The 17,606-nt window shown below is 36.7% G+C and overlaps 1 protein-coding gene across 2 annotated transcripts in view; it reads left to right on the top strand.

Moving 5' to 3' along the window:
* LOC124175038 overlaps nt 1-17,606 on the top strand; it is a 71,433-nt gene that overhangs the window by 19,185 nt on the left and 34,642 nt on the right. For both annotated transcript variants that reach the window (XM_046554855.1, XM_046554854.1), the window contains exon 3: nt 15,048-15,158. In XM_046554855.1, the coding sequence (XP_046410811.1) occupies nt 15,048-15,158 (111 nt within the window). The remainder of the gene's footprint in view (nt 1-15,047; nt 15,159-17,606) is intronic.

The raw sequence follows: 17,606 nt of genomic DNA, 5'->3' as shown, positions 1-17,606 counted from the left end.
TTGAGCACGTTATACCTATGTATATATCTGTATGTTGGGTGTGATGTACTCTGAAGTAACAGGTTTTGTTTCAGAGTAAGCATCGTAGTCGTGACTTTTTTTTTATTACGAATTGTAAACTCAAAATCCCACTGATATTTCGTCAAAGCATTTATATTCACTGACGTGACACGAATTCTTAGTACAAGAAAAGTTTCATTTTGTTTCGTCAGAATTGTCCGTCTGGTTAGATAAAAAATGAATAATTAATTCCTAACTAAAAGTGACTGAGAAGGTATTTATAAATACGGTGAGAATTGACTTATCAAGGACTTCCGAGAACTTTTCGCAACTTTTTGGCTTTTTTGTTACACACAATATATCCAAACCGATCGCAGATCTTTTTGCAACCAATGTTTGAATTGTCTATACAATTTCAGCCCCGTTAAAATTGCCAATTATTTATTTGAATAGCGGATGCTAATGCGTCAAGTGGATATGAAAATGTAAAAAAAAAAAGAAAGCTTTTTGAAGCCTTCGAATGGAGAACAATTATCTACGCTGCTTTGATGATTCCTTGTCGCAAATTAGCCCTTATTCGTCACATTGTGTCGAATGCACGATTTTTTTTCTCAAATACTCTGCATAAATGTATCGGTTTTTTCTCCCTCTCACTTTCGTTTTTGTTCAAATTTTTTTTTCTTCTTTTACCCTTCACATCGGCAAACGAAGTCTGCATTTCGGAGGCTGTCTAATTTTCGAAAGTATATTTTTTGCGTCCCCTTTCACTTCGCATATACATGTTATAAGCCTAATAATGTTCCTTTATTGTTCATTGAAAATGTCGGAGAGCCACGTCGGCGGTTAGCACCCGAATAATTATCAGCTTGCAGCCGCAGGTTCAAGAATCGTCATGAACTTGGTATGAAATTACAAATTTGACGCACGAGAAATTCCGATTAATTCATTTAGTAATGATTAACGAACTTTCTTTGCTACTCGCCTGTAGTTATTATAGCACGAATTCTTGTTGACCAAGAAAACTGAAATCTGAATAATTCGTCGAATCGATTGAACAAGAACTGAATCCAACCACATAAAATTCATTCCGTCAATTAAGTTCGCGCAATGTGAGTGTCATGTATATTATACTGAAAATCGATGTTATCTGTCATTACTGTTAAATGTGTATCGGCCTAGTTTTCAACTAACATGTTTTCATTCTTGATTGCCGACTTCTACGGCTTGACGACAGGTTATAGGTATACAATTTTTTTTTTTTTAATACAAGCGGGAAGTTCCCGAATATCAGCGGTATAACAAAAACATGCACCGCTTCTGTTATACCTGCGTTATTTGATCTATAACTTGGAATTAAAATCTGAATATACATAGAGTGAATTGCTTGTTAAAATTCAACCCGGTTTAGTGGAAAATGAAAAAATTGACTCAAAATGATTTAATTTGAGTAAAGAAACACGTTTCCGATGATTTTGAGATGTTTTGGACATGTTTCAGAAATGTTTGTCTTTCAAAATTTTGCTTTTTCTCGCAACGTGAGAATAATTTCTTCAAAATAAATCGTGGAAATCGATTTGTCAGAAAATTTTACCCCTATTTCATTTACTCAACAATTATTTAATACGCAGTGTATCTCGAATAAATCGTAAAAAACGATAATCAAGATTGTACGCTACAGCGTCCGATCCAATGAGTTGGTTCAATACGCATGCGCTAAAATCCGAGAGCAGTTGTTTGTCAGGATGGCCAACCGTCACAAGTTTACACGACAATTCACCGCGATGTATGTAACCCCAAAAAATTCATAATTTTTGCGATTACGTTTAAAACAGTTGGTCATCCTGACAAGCAGCCTATTTCGGATTGTAGCGCGTGCGCATTGAATTCTAGCAGACGATGGAGTGACGCAGTCGATAAGAATCGACTATGCGTATAAATACTTAAATTTAATAAACGTTCTTGGATAATCCCGTGACGATGGATTAAATAGAAATCAAGAAATAGGTCTGCCATTTCTGATGAATAAAAAAAAAAAAAAAAAGACGAAAAAAAAAGAAAAAAAACTAATCCAAACCGGACAAGTCAGAGAAAATAAGAAGGCCCACTTTGAGAGTGAGACGGAGGCTGTAACTTCTGGACGGTCATCGAGTAACGGTGTGCCGGTCAAGGATTATCAAGGCCTCGCTCCCCCCTTTTTTGCCTCTCTCTTTCTCCCCCCTCCTGCCTTTTCTCTGTGTTTCTCTCTCTCTCTCTCTCTCTCTCTCTCTCTCTCTCTCTCTCTTTCTCTCTCTCTCGCTTTGCAAGACGATAATATCTGCGATATACATAGCGGGTTAAGCATGGTGTTTTAATTGTTTTATCACCGTATAACGTGTCTGCAAGCTGTGCGGATTATGAAATAGCGCGAATAGTACGAGTGACACAAACATGCTTTCAACACTTAATTCTTCAACATTATGCTGTCGGCATTTTTACGTTTGGTTTAACCCTTGTTTTTTTTTTTTCGTTCGGAAAAATCAACTTTTATGCAATATATATATATATATATATATATGTACGACGGTCTCGTTAAGATATTGTAACTGCATTTACAAGACAATATGTTTACAATACCGCTCGCATGTGATTAGAAGTCGGAATAGATCGGACTTATATGAATGAAAGAAAACAAAAACGAAGTTGGCAAAAAAAGAAAATAAAGAAAAAAGAAATAAAAAATGAGAAAGGTCCGACACATAAAAGCAAAGGAACGTGCCGCACCGTTGACTCAACATCGAGTAGCTACATATATGTACGTACAGCGATTAGATGCGATAAATTGCATGCGACATAACGCTCGTTGCATGAATGATAAACATCTGTTTGCGTTCAGGTATTACGGCGCGTGGCACCAGCATCTGGCTGCCAAGCTTTCTCACAATCCGAGTCGTCCATTCATTTCACCGCAACTGACTTCGGTCCCACTTCCATTCGCTTCGTTCATCATTTCTTCCGTAAGCTTTGATATCCACTCGTTTTTTCCATCCAGGAGTAAATATTTTGGATAGAGTATTTTTTTGTCACGAATTTTCGCAAATATTTGTTATTACGTGAGGTCAAAGAGCTGGCAGTATTTCAAAGTTTTTATTGCAATATCATTCGTCTTTGGAAAATGTCTTTATTTTGCAGAGTTTAGTCTCCAGTTTTGATAAAACAATTTTTTTGGAAATTATTTTACCGAGAAATCCAAACGCCCATTTTGATTGCGACGTTGTTTAAACCTAGTACCAATTTGTTGTTACAAATGAATGTAACTGCTTGTGAAAAATGACGTTCGTGTACAACTTTTGTTCGGTATAATTTATCGTAGATTCTTTTTTTCATCTCCGTTTCTTAACCGATCGTTATTATTCCGCACCACGCAGGTTATAGACGTCGGGATTTCCATTTGTCGGCATAATTTGTTAAGCTGGTTTTTGCCAATTTCGCTGTGTAAAATTTCAGCTGTGCTAAAAATGTACCAAGAAATCCTTGACCTTTCGAAACAAGGAAACAGAATTTTAGTAGCCGTATATTGTACAGCTGTTTTTTAATCGACCTGAAACACAATAATTTATTACTCTTCGGAAACGCATGATGGATAAATAAATATACACGATCGAATCGTACATCGATATACGTATAATCCATTGCGCGAGTCTAATTTTTATTTCACGACATTTTCGAGCACCGAGATTACAATTATGTTATTAATACTGTACAGAGTCTTGATTTTCTTATCGAGAAAAAAAAAATCGAAGTACGATCGTATTTGCGTAAGAAATCACCTTGAAATTCTTCTCCAGAAATTAATTGCAATTCAATAAATTGTCGAATTTTTCCGCATGTTGGAGGAGTTATTTGCAATAAATAATTTGCAGCGTTTCCTTGTAATCTACATATACTATTAGCATTTTAATAAAACTGAAAAATACCTCTGAATTTAACTGTTTTCACCGCTTTTAAATCAACCTGCATAATACTGGAAAATCTAAGATTTTTATAAAAGATACTTTACGGAATTCTGCGTACTCCACTAATTTTCTCGAGAGAAAATTTTCACCGAAACACTTTTAAAGTACGTAAAAAAATATTCGTTATCTTTCTGTCGTTGCAGGTTTTTTGTTTAAAATTCGAGTACATCCAACTTGTATTCTTTTTTAATACGACAAAACCTGGTTTTCAACCAGAGAAAGGAAAGGCTCTACCGATTTTGATTTTGTAGATACATACGCACCTATACATTGGTACAAGTGAATTATTTACTTTTGCAAGTTTGCACAGTTTTTTTTTTTTTTTTTTTTAATCAAGTACAAAAGCAGGGATCTTAAAAAAGAGCTTAAAAGTTGCCCCAAGCTTTGCCTGTACCTCGGATTTATCGAACGAGGTGGTAAATCAGGTATTCCCCAAGTTTACAGGGCCCAGCAGGCCCCGCTGATACAGATAAGGGGGCCTCACGTGTGTCGTAACAACGCAACGTCGAACAATCAGGCCAGTGACTTAGAATTCTGCGCAAGCGATCGAGTCGGTTGTTTTATCGAATGTGCCACAGGACAAATCCTTCAGGGGTGCGTCGGCCTGCTTCGGTTCGCTTCGAGATATCGGTTTCAACACAGCTTGTTCATTCGACGAAACTTGTTCCACATTCGCATAAAATAATAATAGACACGTGGACGTAATTTTTTACGGAGCGAATCGATCGGGTCGAAATTTAATACAATTTTGCTAATTTCATTGCGAAATAGTTGAATTTCATATCGAGAATTAATGAAAGATTTTTTTGAAAATTCAAGATAATTAAACGCTGAAATTTTAAGCGAGAACTTGGACATCGATTTTTCCTTATAAATCGCATTGAATTTGTTAAAAGTTTGGCAGATTCGCTCGTTTTAATACAACGATGACCTTTTAGTGTTTTGGGAAAATTACTTTTCACCAAATTGCTGGAAACGATTGTTTTTTTTTTTTTCATTGATTGTGAATTTAATATTGCCGTTGTTTCAAAAATTCAAATCAATCATATCAGTGAAATGTTGAAAAATTATGTATTTGCCGATTCGAATGTGATACTACGAAAAAAATTTCTTAGTGCTATTGTCGAGAATAATAGACTTTTCCAGAAAATAAGCTATTGTGGAATACAATCGAACGAATTATCCCATTTTTTTGGTCAACTATTTCAAAGTGATTTGAAATGAAAATTAACTCAAATTCCCATTTCTATTGATCGAAGGAGAAAAGTACCTAATTGCAGAAGAGGTAATTTTCAAAATTGTTGAATAGCCCAATTCAACTGTCAAAGAATGTTGACACGTATTTACGGAATTGTAATAAAATCTGCCAAAAAGTGACCCACGTTTCGCGCACTGTAACGCAAAATTACAAATGAATAAATAAAAAGTACCGGCAAAGAACCTTGCACGAATTCAATTTGTATTTAGGATTGCGTTGTAAGATTCGAACGGGACTCTGCGGCCTTAGCATCCTTAATTTTGACGCCTATAGGTGTGTGTGTATATATATATAAAATATATAATATATATGTTCAGGTGCATTGAATATACAGATGTCTGAGAGAGAATCTCGTTTGTCAACGATTTTATGAAAAATGTAAATAATGCAACGACGCGGGATGAGTAATGGAATATTATACGTGATTCAGAGCTGCGTGGAGAAAAAAAGGCCCTGCGCCAAGGCCCATTCGAGGTCTGCACCTGTCCATCAAGTTTGTCGACAATTACGTGAATAATTATTCATATAACTGCGGTAAGTTTTGTCTCGAGTTGCAGAAAAGACGGACTTTTTAACGGTCCGCCGAAAGGAAAATTTTCGCAGAAAATTTCATACCGACAAAAAGGTGGCGCGAATTTTGCGAAAAACGAGTGCTCTCCGTCTCGTCGACGAGAGATAAAAAGGTAAAAGACAATGAAACAGTGGGAAGAAACGATTGATTTATCGGTTGAGTAATCTGCAAGGTGGTCGCGATTTTTTCTTTTCAATTTGTTCAACTTCCGCCATTTTGGCATTGAAAAAATACGCAGCGGGAAAACGTGCAGCGAATAAAATTTACGGGATTTTCACGTCTCTGAACTCCGAAAACAAAGCGACATTATTTTGTTGAGTTCTAAAAAGCTCTGATTCAGAAATATTTCTACAGAAATATTGCGGGGTGTTGTGCATATTTTCTTTTCTTTTTTTTTTTTTTGTTCATTCAATTGCAACTCCGAACGTGCGAACAATCGGACCTTGGACGAACAAAGAGTGATACAAAATGATGACTCGTTGTGCGGGAAAAGAGTGAGGATCTATTTGCAACGATGTTTGAACGGTCAGATTCGCAATAATTGCAAATACGTAATAGCGGAAATTATTTTTACGGTAAGTCTGTTGCAATGAAGCAGACTTATTGCGTTTGTGAAAAATAATTATCACATCGAATTCAGCCGTCGTGGAATAAAATCGAACGATCCTGTTAGAGATAGTTAGAAAACAATTTTAAACCATCGATGTCCAAGTTCTTGTTTTTTTGCAATTTTAGTGTTTTTCTCAGTATATGTTCGACTGTAAAGTACAATCGAATTAACAAAAAAAAAAAAAAAAATATATTTAATTCGCGTCACGAACCTGCAACTTCTCAAAGTAAACGATTCAGTCATCTTTCTGCCAACTGCGTGTACATAAATTGTTATTATTGAGGATGTAGGGTTTTTCATACAAACCACTCCCGATTCCTTGACGTCACGGCTCCGTTTACGGTTACAGTTTCACTTGGGCATTTCCACCGGTTTGGACTGCTACTATAAATAACCTCACGTAATACATTATAATTTGTATTTTCCTTGTTTTTTTGCTTGATTCTTCTTTACGATTCATTTTTATTGAATTTAATTTTCTAGGCTTGTATTTTTGGGCTTCTCTTACTTCAAAATTTCCTTTTTTGTATTCTTGGACTTGTTTCAGACGGGAAAATTTCAGCTGTCCAATATTGCCGCGGACATTAATAAAGTCTAACAACAACAATAAAAACAATATCGATAATAATCATACAGATTAGTAATTGTTTTAGCTTATTTCTATTTATACAATTGACAAACCTGGAATATCGGGAGTGTTCGAAATTATAAATAAATTATAGTGACTATAATCGAAAAACACGATAAGATTGTATTTCAAATTTAGGATCACAGTACAATGAATAATGCGATGTATAAATTTCGTGCAGATTCTTCATTAAAGCGCTAAATATTTCGCATCTTTCAAGAACAGAAACAGTTGTAACGTGTCATGATTTAAAAATGGCATTAAAATATCTCGATATGTAACGAAAGAATCAATTTTCGTTGAAGAAGTTTCCTTCAGTGTTTCACGGAATAGAAAGTAATCGTGAAACGGGTGTCGCCTTAAATTTTTCGATGAATGATCATCGATTTCAATTTCAGCCGGTTTTTAATGACTTTACGCATGCATGATCTAAAAAATAACCAATCAAAGTACACCGACAGTGTTTTTTCAGAAATTCTTTCAAGTGACAAACATCGAAATGAATCCGAACACGCGCTGGTTGAACTTTGGAAAGTTCTTCGGACGTGTTGAAAAATCGATTTCGACTACAGATAGTGCAGACGATTAACATTCGGATCCAGAGAGATCCGCGAGGATCTTTTGTACGCTAAATCCCTGCAACTACCGAACTCTCAAGCATCCCGTGTGATTAATTGCGCAGGTGAAGTTGTTCGCGATTGGACTGACGAGAAGTGAACAAAAGAATTCATTTAACTCGATTTCAATTATTCAAATATTCCGCTCCATAACGGTGCTATAAACTGCCCAAGGTCACCGGTCGGCAGGTAATGGTGATATCGCACGAAACTTTGAAACGTATGGTGACAATGCCTCCCATGACCCACTAACATACAAAACACTTCGACGCCCGCGAAATTATCCGTAGCGCAACGTTGATGTGCGAAAAACTTTTTTTTTCCCTCATATTTCGGGTTACTTTTTGCACGGATATGTGTAATTTTCCTAGCGAATTTGGGTAATATTTTTAGGATGTAAAATAAAACTCCACTGCGATGTGTTACTTACTGTTATTATTCATTTCGAATACTCGTACATTGAGAAAAAATTTCATTTGTTACAGTAACTAGAAAAATTGAATAAAACTGTTTGAATATCGTTGGAATTGCGAAAAACGAGCTACGCCTAAACATTTTGCGCTATCGTTGATCCTTTTTCGGTAATTGCAACGCAAAATCAGTTTCTGAGGTTTACTCTACTTTTTTAGTTAAACAAAGCTTTAACGTCAATTTATCGTTGCGCGAGCGTTAAATTTTCGCAACGGTTGCAAGAAAATATAGCAACAGCGATCGTAATGAGTAAGAATAGCAACGGATGCCAGACTTTCCGGTAACAGCTATAAAACTAATTTTCATTTTCTACCTAGAACTATAATTTTCGATTGTGGTAAAAAACCGAAAATAGTTAAGGACTGAGCGGTAACCGGAACTTCAAATTTCTCTCAGTGTACTATATTTTCTTCTAACTATTACGTTAATTAATTCACTGAGCCTTAAACAAACTAATAAATGTTTAGTCAAATAAAGAAACAGATTCAATGTTGCTACAATGGGAAATAATCACGCTTAACAGCTGCTCGTACATCACGTTTTACGATGTTGAAACCGTCATTTCAACGGTATCAATTTTTCCAGAATCTTCTAGCAACTGTAACAATAATATAATGAAATATTTCACAGCGCAGAGGTTCGATTATGTTACACCGTCTCTCGGCTTGAGGTGACATATTAATTGCGTAAGCTCTATATCGCTGAGGACGCATTTTCCCGGGACAAGGCCGAGGCCTCGATTTTACCAACGGGAATTTTTTACGCATTTTTTACGACAGATATCAAATCCCGATAACGTCGAAAATTTCAACTGTGCATTATTCATAATTTTTCAAAGATGCAACGTCGTTGAAAATTCATAAGTTGTACGCGTTGAGAAGCTTATCGAGTAATAAAGAAAAAACAAATAAATAAATAAAACGAAAGCCTGTAAACTGTAAAGTCACGACAAATAGTTGCCTGTGAACAATATTTATTTAAACATTATCCGTAATTTCCTATAAGTAACGACAGCTGTGGTATCTTTGTGTCTAAGTACAGGTTTAGTTCCTAGTTAGTTCCCTAGATATAAGTTGGCTAACCTTTTAGGTACACAAAGCGAAGAACGCTCTCTCTGCCTATCTGCGTGTTGTGATACACGCGTTAATTAACCCTTTCATGCGATTAACTTGACATTTTGCGTGCACGGGCTTTTGGGGTCGCTGATTATCCGAAGCTGAACTCCAAAATCAAAAATCCAAAATGGCATGTCCAAACGAAGAAAATAAATAAATAAATGAACAAGAAAAACTTTTCATAAGTGTGCGTTAAGTTTTATGGTTTTTTTTTTCGTGGAAAAGTCCGAATTTTGTTGCTATTTTTGCCGTAAATAAATAAACAAATTTGTAGATTCTTCTTGGTCTTAGAAATATTTCAGGGCTGTTACCGAAAAAAGTAGTCTAATAAGTATAAGACCTAGAAAAAAAAAAAAAAATAAAGAGTTAAAATAAAGAGTTTCTGATATCCCAAAACATCTAGCTCTAAACATCGCTCTCAAATAATATTGTAACAGCAAAATGAAATTTCTCTCAGCGTTTCGTTGCGCAGTTTCTTGTGTGAGAAAAAAACACAGGAAAATTGAACAGATTAGAAATAATACGTATATCGCTGATGCCGTGCGTCTATTTCACGTATACGTCCCAACTGTAACTACTCGATGCATTTGTATAGGTAGGCTTGCTCTATGCAACGAATATAAATCACTGGAGCGAAGCTTCGTTTAGCAAACTAATGTAACGATCCGTATAATCGACTGCAGCGGTGATACTCGTTAGCGATTTTGCAAGCAGCACCTTGCCGATCGAGCCTTGAATGAAATTGCACTGTGGTATTATATTTTCTCTCACCTTTATACTCGGAATCAGTGTCCACCTCGTCGATGCTCGTTCGATTGTAAAATTTGCTCGGACTTCGTTTCAATATCGAATCCGAATGCCGATTGTCGGGAAATTATCGTAAATTGATTCATTGCCGATTCAACGAGGCGCGGAGATCTTAAATCCTGCAATTTCATTTCTGCTAAAAATTTGCATGTTACAAAGTTTTTGAGATGTTAAAAACTGTAATTTTAATTATATTTTAATAATAAGTGAATTATTTATAGCTATAAATACGGAAGTTAGAAAAAGATTTCTTACCGTCTTACCTGAAGAGTAACGAACTGAGATTTTAACCAATTACCGGAATCGTAAGGAAGTCAAGAATGTTTGAGGGTGTCGTTAGCAAATGGTCGTCATATTGCCTGCGAGCAAGCGAATGGTGATGCGGAATTGTTGTCGGCGAAAAAATTACGACGAAGATTAGTGACGATTGTCGGGTCGAGTTAGCTCTTTAATTCACAGTCAATTTGAGCTTGCAACTTATTTAGTTGACGGTTGTAAAGGATGGCAACGAATTCTAAGAAAAACGGTCACATCGTTGTGTGCTTTTGGCTTTGAGACGAGCCGCCTTATCCGCAAAAGATTTTACGGTCAATGCACATGCGTTGAGTCATTTTGAAAAGTGGAAGGAATATTAAACAATCTTTGAACTAGGATTTTGGAATTCTCGGTGTTATAAAATTTTCGTTACACCTGCAGCTTTCATGATTTTCAGAAATTATCTGGTAGATATTCGATGTTACGTCTGTCGATTAATCGTCGATGCACGCGTAGAAATTTTTATGAGTAATTTCTGAAAGATCAAATATGAAAATCACAAAACTTAGCAAACTGACGAATCGGTTGATGAAAAATTTTTCATACTGTTTGAAGAAGTTGTTCGTCGTGTTGTCAAATTTTTTACTTGCTCTGCGACTTTTATACTTCCAGATGATTGATAAAAAATAAGCCAGATCCAATAAAAAAAAAAAAAAGAAAGAAGGCGCTTCAAGGACGAAACGAGAGGTGAAAAGATTGCTTCGTTAAAAAAATTAACGATTCGTCAGCTGGTCGAAGTTTGAAAGATCCAAGCAATGATTCATTTTTAGAAAAAAAGTTCGTCTATTTTGCAAGTTTAAAAATGGATTTGGGAAAGATAATTATATCTTGGAAATTCGACTCGTTGGAAATCAATTTGAAGTTTGAAAAATTGTGATTTTTTTCAGTGCTTCGCTTCAAGCTTGGATATAAAAATATTCGTGACGAATTCGTTAGCTTCTGTTTTGTAATAAGATCTACGAAATATTGCGTGATTTCTACTCGAACGAAATTCTCGGTATAATATATATATTTTTTATTGCAATGTATTATTACAAGGTGTACCTAACGCGATGATTCGAGTTACTCGACGTCGAGAGTCTTTCGCTGTACGCGGTTGAATCTTACAGCTACCGATGTCTCGTACTTTTGAAACGGTTTCTAAGATTCGTCACGCCCGACCCGCCATATTCTAACAGATCTATCATTCCGCTTGGTCATCCAATAACGCAACGAGATTTCATCCCAAGTGATCACGTGCATATATGTCTTCAAAGACTAAAAAACGAAAGCTGGTATAAGCGTTGAAAATGACAAAACACTGCAGTGCCAAGAGTTGTGCGGGTGAAAATTTTATTTTCTCATTTTTTACTCCAGATTACGTTTTTTACAAGTGTATCGATCGAGATAAATCGATTATTGGATCAAAGTCGGTCTGATCCGATGAATCGACTAAAAGCTTTTTTGGCCCAAATAAGGCGTAGCGATTGAGTGAAATTGTTATCCCGTTTTGGTACATCATTTTCTACAGTGTATTCTATCGCGCTTATCATTCGTTGGAAAATTTCGTTCGTTTATACGGCTTACGAATCAAGCTATAATGAAAAGTATCGGTTGAAAAGCGGTAAAAACAAGATTTATTCGTACGTTCGTATTCTCATTGTTTTATCACGATCGGTTTGACGTACACGAGACATATCTAGATACATTGTATCAGTAAACTGTACAATGGTTGATTACGGCGTTATGCTCGACCTCCTGCTGCATCGACGCCTTTTGTTCCGTTTATATGCCTCAAGTGCAGTATCGGTGTTTAAAAATTATTCCGAAGTTCCGAACGTTCGTTCGAACGAGAATTTAACCAGTCGATAAATCGAATTTCAAATTTATTTTCTCTTTTAAAATTGTTTTCACAAAATTTTCGCAGCAAATTTTATCGTATCTTTGGATTTTTATACATCTGGAATTAAGCTGTCGTTATATAGACAGTGAAAAAGTATCGCAAAACAGTTAGCCTGTTTTAGAATTTCAAAGCTTTTGTATCTTGTGTTTAAAACTCGATATGCAAAAAATATTTATTCCAAGTATCACTTGCAAGCTCGACGTACAAAAATAATCTCAGAACCATTAAAAGAGATTTCGGAAAATCTAAGCGATATCGATGTTTAAATTTCCTGGATTTAATTAAATTAAATTTCACACGTCAGGATAGTTTCGAAATTTTTTTTTTCGTGTCAAAAACAATTTCGATACTTTGGTTTGTGGGTCAGATTACATGTACGCACGATAATTGAGCAGACGTATAAATTATTACACATCCGCGAAGTATTTTCGAGAAGATCAACTTCTTGGGACGAATTAAGGCTTCACCTTGACCCGGAGTCCCCGCAACTTTTCCCGAAAGGATTGCGACTCTTCTCAATGTGCAGCGTATAAGCGACGAAGGTGTTCAATTGAAAGTGAATAACAACTAGCGGGATAAAGTCTCTCGCATCTTCGGAATCTCAGGTTGGGTTGGAGTCCCATTTGAAAACCGGCACATCCGGTCTGCGATCGGCTCTCTCTCTGTGCACGGAAAAGAAAAGCAACGAAAAAACCAAAAAAAAAATAAATAAATTTATGCGGTAGAGTGATTCAAGTAAAAAAAAATCGACTTATCTTTCTTCTTCAAAGTCACACGTTTAAAGAGAAAATAAGACGCCTGTTATAATTTTAGCCCTTAATGGTAATATTTAGTGGTTCCTGAAGGTAATTTTTCATTTTCCATTCAATCAACACGCCGAAATCATTTTAGTTATTTTTGAATTTTTCAGCTCAGTAACGAGGTAATGTACATAAATGTTCGATACATATTTATGTAGGGAGTTCGATGGTCTACAGAAAACGTCTCTTGTAATTTTTTGACAACTCAACTATTGCAAAAGTTATTCAAGGTTAAAGTTGAAATTATGTAGAAATTTGATTTTCGTCGATATTAACAGCGAAAATATTGCGGGTCAATTTTTACTTTCCAAAGAATTTCGTGAGCAAATTTATTCTTTAATCGTTACAAGTAATAATGTTTAATAAATTTAATTCCACTTTGAAAGGCACCTTTTTCTCGACGAAACGTAAATTTGCTTTAGTTAAAAATCAATCAAATGACATGATTTTTTAGCGTTTGAAATATATCACGAAAAAAAACCCACAATATTTTATAAAAAGACTAGTATTTTCTAGTAAATTACTCTCACTCGATTCTTTCCGGTTCGCCATTCGGCCCCTTCGTCTTTAAATTTTCTCTCAAATTCTATCAGACGCGAGGCTGTCATCGACGAACTGCAGCGTGGTTCCGGTCTTTGCACACGTGGTTCAATTCACCGGATGTCCGTTGGGTCTCGATGCTCACACACGTGTTAAATTTACACGTACACTTTGCTGTCTCGTTCATTCTCGCATGGGATGCGCGATTATTCCACCGGCTTCCGACACCGTGCACCATTTTCGCAACTCGGTTGTGAATCGCTCTTGAATTAAAAGTTAGAAAAGCAGAAAGAAATGATAAAAAAATCTCTAGCCTTGCGATTCGAGTCAAGATTTCTCTTTTCCTCTTAACTTTTGTGATCAGGATGACGGGGAGCGTCGATTCTTATAATAATTTACCGAGAAAACTTTCATCCGACGCGAATAACTTGGCTAAATATTTGCACATGTTTCGTTAACGCGTTTCAAACATTCGCAGAATCTGCCTTGTCACTATTTATAACTTTTTATTATGCAAAACCGTACGCAAGGAATTGGCTTCAATGCAACTGAACATCTTCTCTCCAGATTTTATCATTCTCATCTCCAGCTCCGTCTTAAAAACATGAGTAAACAAAGCATCGATCTTCCAATGAAGACGTCGATAAAGTGCGTTTGCAATTATCGAAACATTGAGTCATTATAATTTAAAAAAATTCTAACTTCACTTATTTCAAATTAAATTCTATACCGGTTTATCGAATACCCGAAACGTTGGTACGAGCAAATGCGACACATTCACGTGTATGTGTCTGATTGGTCTTTGCAGAGTTAGCTGGAAGGCAGGTTGCACCTTGGTCCGGGAAATTGATGGTCATTGATCTGGTTCAGTCGAGCGTATCGGCATTTGAAAACTGTTTAGAACCAGCGAAAGAAGAAAGGTCATGCCCGCTTGGCATCGTACAATTATTCTCTTGGCACACAGCCTTTAAGAATCCGTTAACGGCACCGCTCTTTGCATCACCTGAACCTGCGCCCAGGTTACCCGGCCATTATTCCTAGGCATAGACGAGCGTGATTTCCGTGAAACTTCGCGGAGGATAAAACAAGCAATAACGAATTATCAAATTCTACAATTTTCATCAACGCAGGCCTGCATTGACGGTTGATTATTATGCTGTAAACAAGCGTAACAATCCGTCGAGTAGCTGAGGCATGCACTTTATACGCGTTTGCGTAACGCGGATGTCGATGTTGTTAATTTTTCAAACAGTTTTTTTAACCATACCTGTTTTACTCAATTTTTCTCACCGCACGCAGAGTTTGTTTAATTGCGTTGATTCTCGCTGTACGCAATTCAGCGTTTTTTTCATTTGACACGTGCGCGAATGAGGTAAGAAAGTGATGAAAATAACCAGTGAAAATTGATGACAAATTTTTTTTTTTTTATCCTCTGTTCCAGGTGGCGAGGATCGGTGTACAAATTGATATGGCGGGAGCTAATAGCTTATCTCATCGTTTACTACATCATCAATTTCACGTATCGATACGCTCTTAACGAAGACCAGCAAAAGTAAGTATCATGTATACATAAGCTATGAAATTAACACCTATATATTTAGCGAGATCCGTTACGCGCTGCTACTGAGAACCAATGAAACGTTCTTTGCAACGACCATTATACACCGGTAAAATTGTTATATTTTTGGAACGGTATTTTATTATTGTCACAACAATTTATAAATCATCTCGGAATTTCGATTTGAACCTAAGGGATGGTTGACTTCCCGGCAATCGTTTGGTCTTCCTGTTGTTATTTATATCGTAATTTTAGCTGTATCGTGACTGCAATCCGATCACAGCCCAACGAATGCTTGGCTCGAATTTGTTCTCAGTTCAATTTACGACCAAAAAAAACCTGTCGACATGTAGGGAAATATCATATTTGCAATTAAATTTACGTGAAACGTTTTATCGTGAATAACGTTGAGCGGATAATTGCGATATACTTTGCTTCCTGCTTACCGTTGGATCGGAAATTGATAAATCCTGAAAAAAAGGACATAGAACAGAAACGAAGTGGAGGTTTCACAAGGTACAAGAGAAGAGAGTGCACTCCTTGGAAACACCGATGAAGGAACGGGAATCGGAGATTAATAAACAAAAACGAGCAGAGAACGATGTACCCGAATTTTTAAAAATAGACTTGAGGCGTTCCTTAAAGGGTGATGGAACGGTCGACTCGATAATTACTTTCTGCGTCGAGAAGCTCTGCTGGTTCGGAAGAGGGAGAAAGAAAAAAAAAAAATTAAAAAAACTTGGTTGGCAAGCGAGCAGAAGAGAAATAAAATTTAAAAGACGCAACCCGTTATTTATCTCGGCGTAAATTGGAGAAAGGGATAAAGAAAAAAGTAAATCGGATTCAAGTTAACAGGCTCTTTTTAGACCCAGACGTTGCGGTTCAGAGGGAACGGATGGATCAGGTGTTTTAAAGTTGCATCAGAAGTACGAAGATGTGGACAGAAAAAAAAAAAACAAAAAATTAAAAGAGAACGAAGAAAACGAATCTCGTTTTTAATCTTCGTCACTAATATTAGAACTTTTTTTATTTCACTCCCTTCACGCGTCTTGTATCTATTTGGGAACGTGTTCGTATCATCTCGGTGAAAGGTCCGTGAACGTCCCAACAACTTGCAATCTGGTAGATCCTCTCCTTACGCCGTCTGTTAATTAGCGGTAAAATATTCCTACGTCGATTCTACATTGCGGAAGATTGATTTTAAGTAATAATGAGAAGTAAATGAGACTCGAAAATGATGGATTCGGGAGAACATATGACCATATTCAATAAAGAATTTCACAAATTTTTCTCACGTGACTCGAGTCGCAAATTAGATGAAAAATCACACTCGTACAATTTCAAAATGATTTATACTTCGGACAGGGTATCGATTCAACGATCACTACTTTTCAGAATATCCAAAAATGAGACAATTCGAACCACTTGTATCTAATTATTCCGATCCTCAGACAAATGTCTCTGTAATGATGATTGCGTGAAAATGTTCGGACGTCACGATGAGTTATCGCAACGCGTGTCCACAGAGTTCAATGATTCTTGGTAAACTGTCGTTTTTTCAAACAGCGCTGCAATATTTTCTCGAACGGATCGGCGATCATGTTATACGGGCATTCGATGGCGTGGATACGAAGCGTTAGTGAAAGTGGCAAAGCGAGTCGAAAATTCGCTCTCTTTCCGCGAACGAATCGGCAGCATTGAAACAACATTCGCAACCGAAAGAGCATAACAATATTCTAGGCCTTGTTTCAGGCACGGAGACTAACGTTGCGTGCAGTAATTTAGGGTGGTCCTTATTTGGGGGTGGGACAAATTTTCATTCGGACGCCCCCCAGATCTGTTCTAGATCATTAAAAAACAAAAAAAAATCTGCGTAAAGATGACGTAGAGGCTTTAAACTTTACACAGATTGTTTTTATATGATTTGAAAAAAATCTGAGGGATATCCCAATAAAAAATTTGTCCGACCCCCAAATGAGGACCACCTATTAGGACGCTATATATTTATACAACTTGCTTATAACATCGAGTCCGATGAATCAAGCGTAGGAAATACATGCTCGGATGATGCAGGCGAGACGGATCATCGCGAATAATATCAGCAGAGGCGTTTCGCAAAATGGACATGGCCACACGGACCACCTTTGCTAACTGACCGCGGAACCTCCGAGGGATTTAAATTCTTGGGAAATAATAAAGCCGCGAACCTTAGTTTTCTCTCATCGTCAGCTCTGCACTTATTGTCAGCTCTTGACAGAAGTTCCGTCGAGCTAACGGATCGCCTCTCCGGCAAGGAACTATTGACGCATCTCGTACCGAGCTGAACTAATATTGTTCTAACTGTAAGCAGGATGCGTCTTTACGTAGAATCGAACGTATTCAAGATTCCAGTTAACGTGCAGCTGCAGGCTAAGGTACCCAACGGCTTAAACACGCAGACGC

The sequence above is a fragment of the Neodiprion fabricii genome, chromosome 2, assembly GCF_021155785.1.
Source record: "Neodiprion fabricii isolate iyNeoFabr1 chromosome 2, iyNeoFabr1.1, whole genome shotgun sequence".
NCBI classification, from domain to species: domain Eukaryota; kingdom Metazoa; phylum Arthropoda; class Insecta; order Hymenoptera; family Diprionidae; genus Neodiprion; species Neodiprion fabricii.
This window is presented reverse-complemented; position numbering and strand designations above follow the sequence as displayed.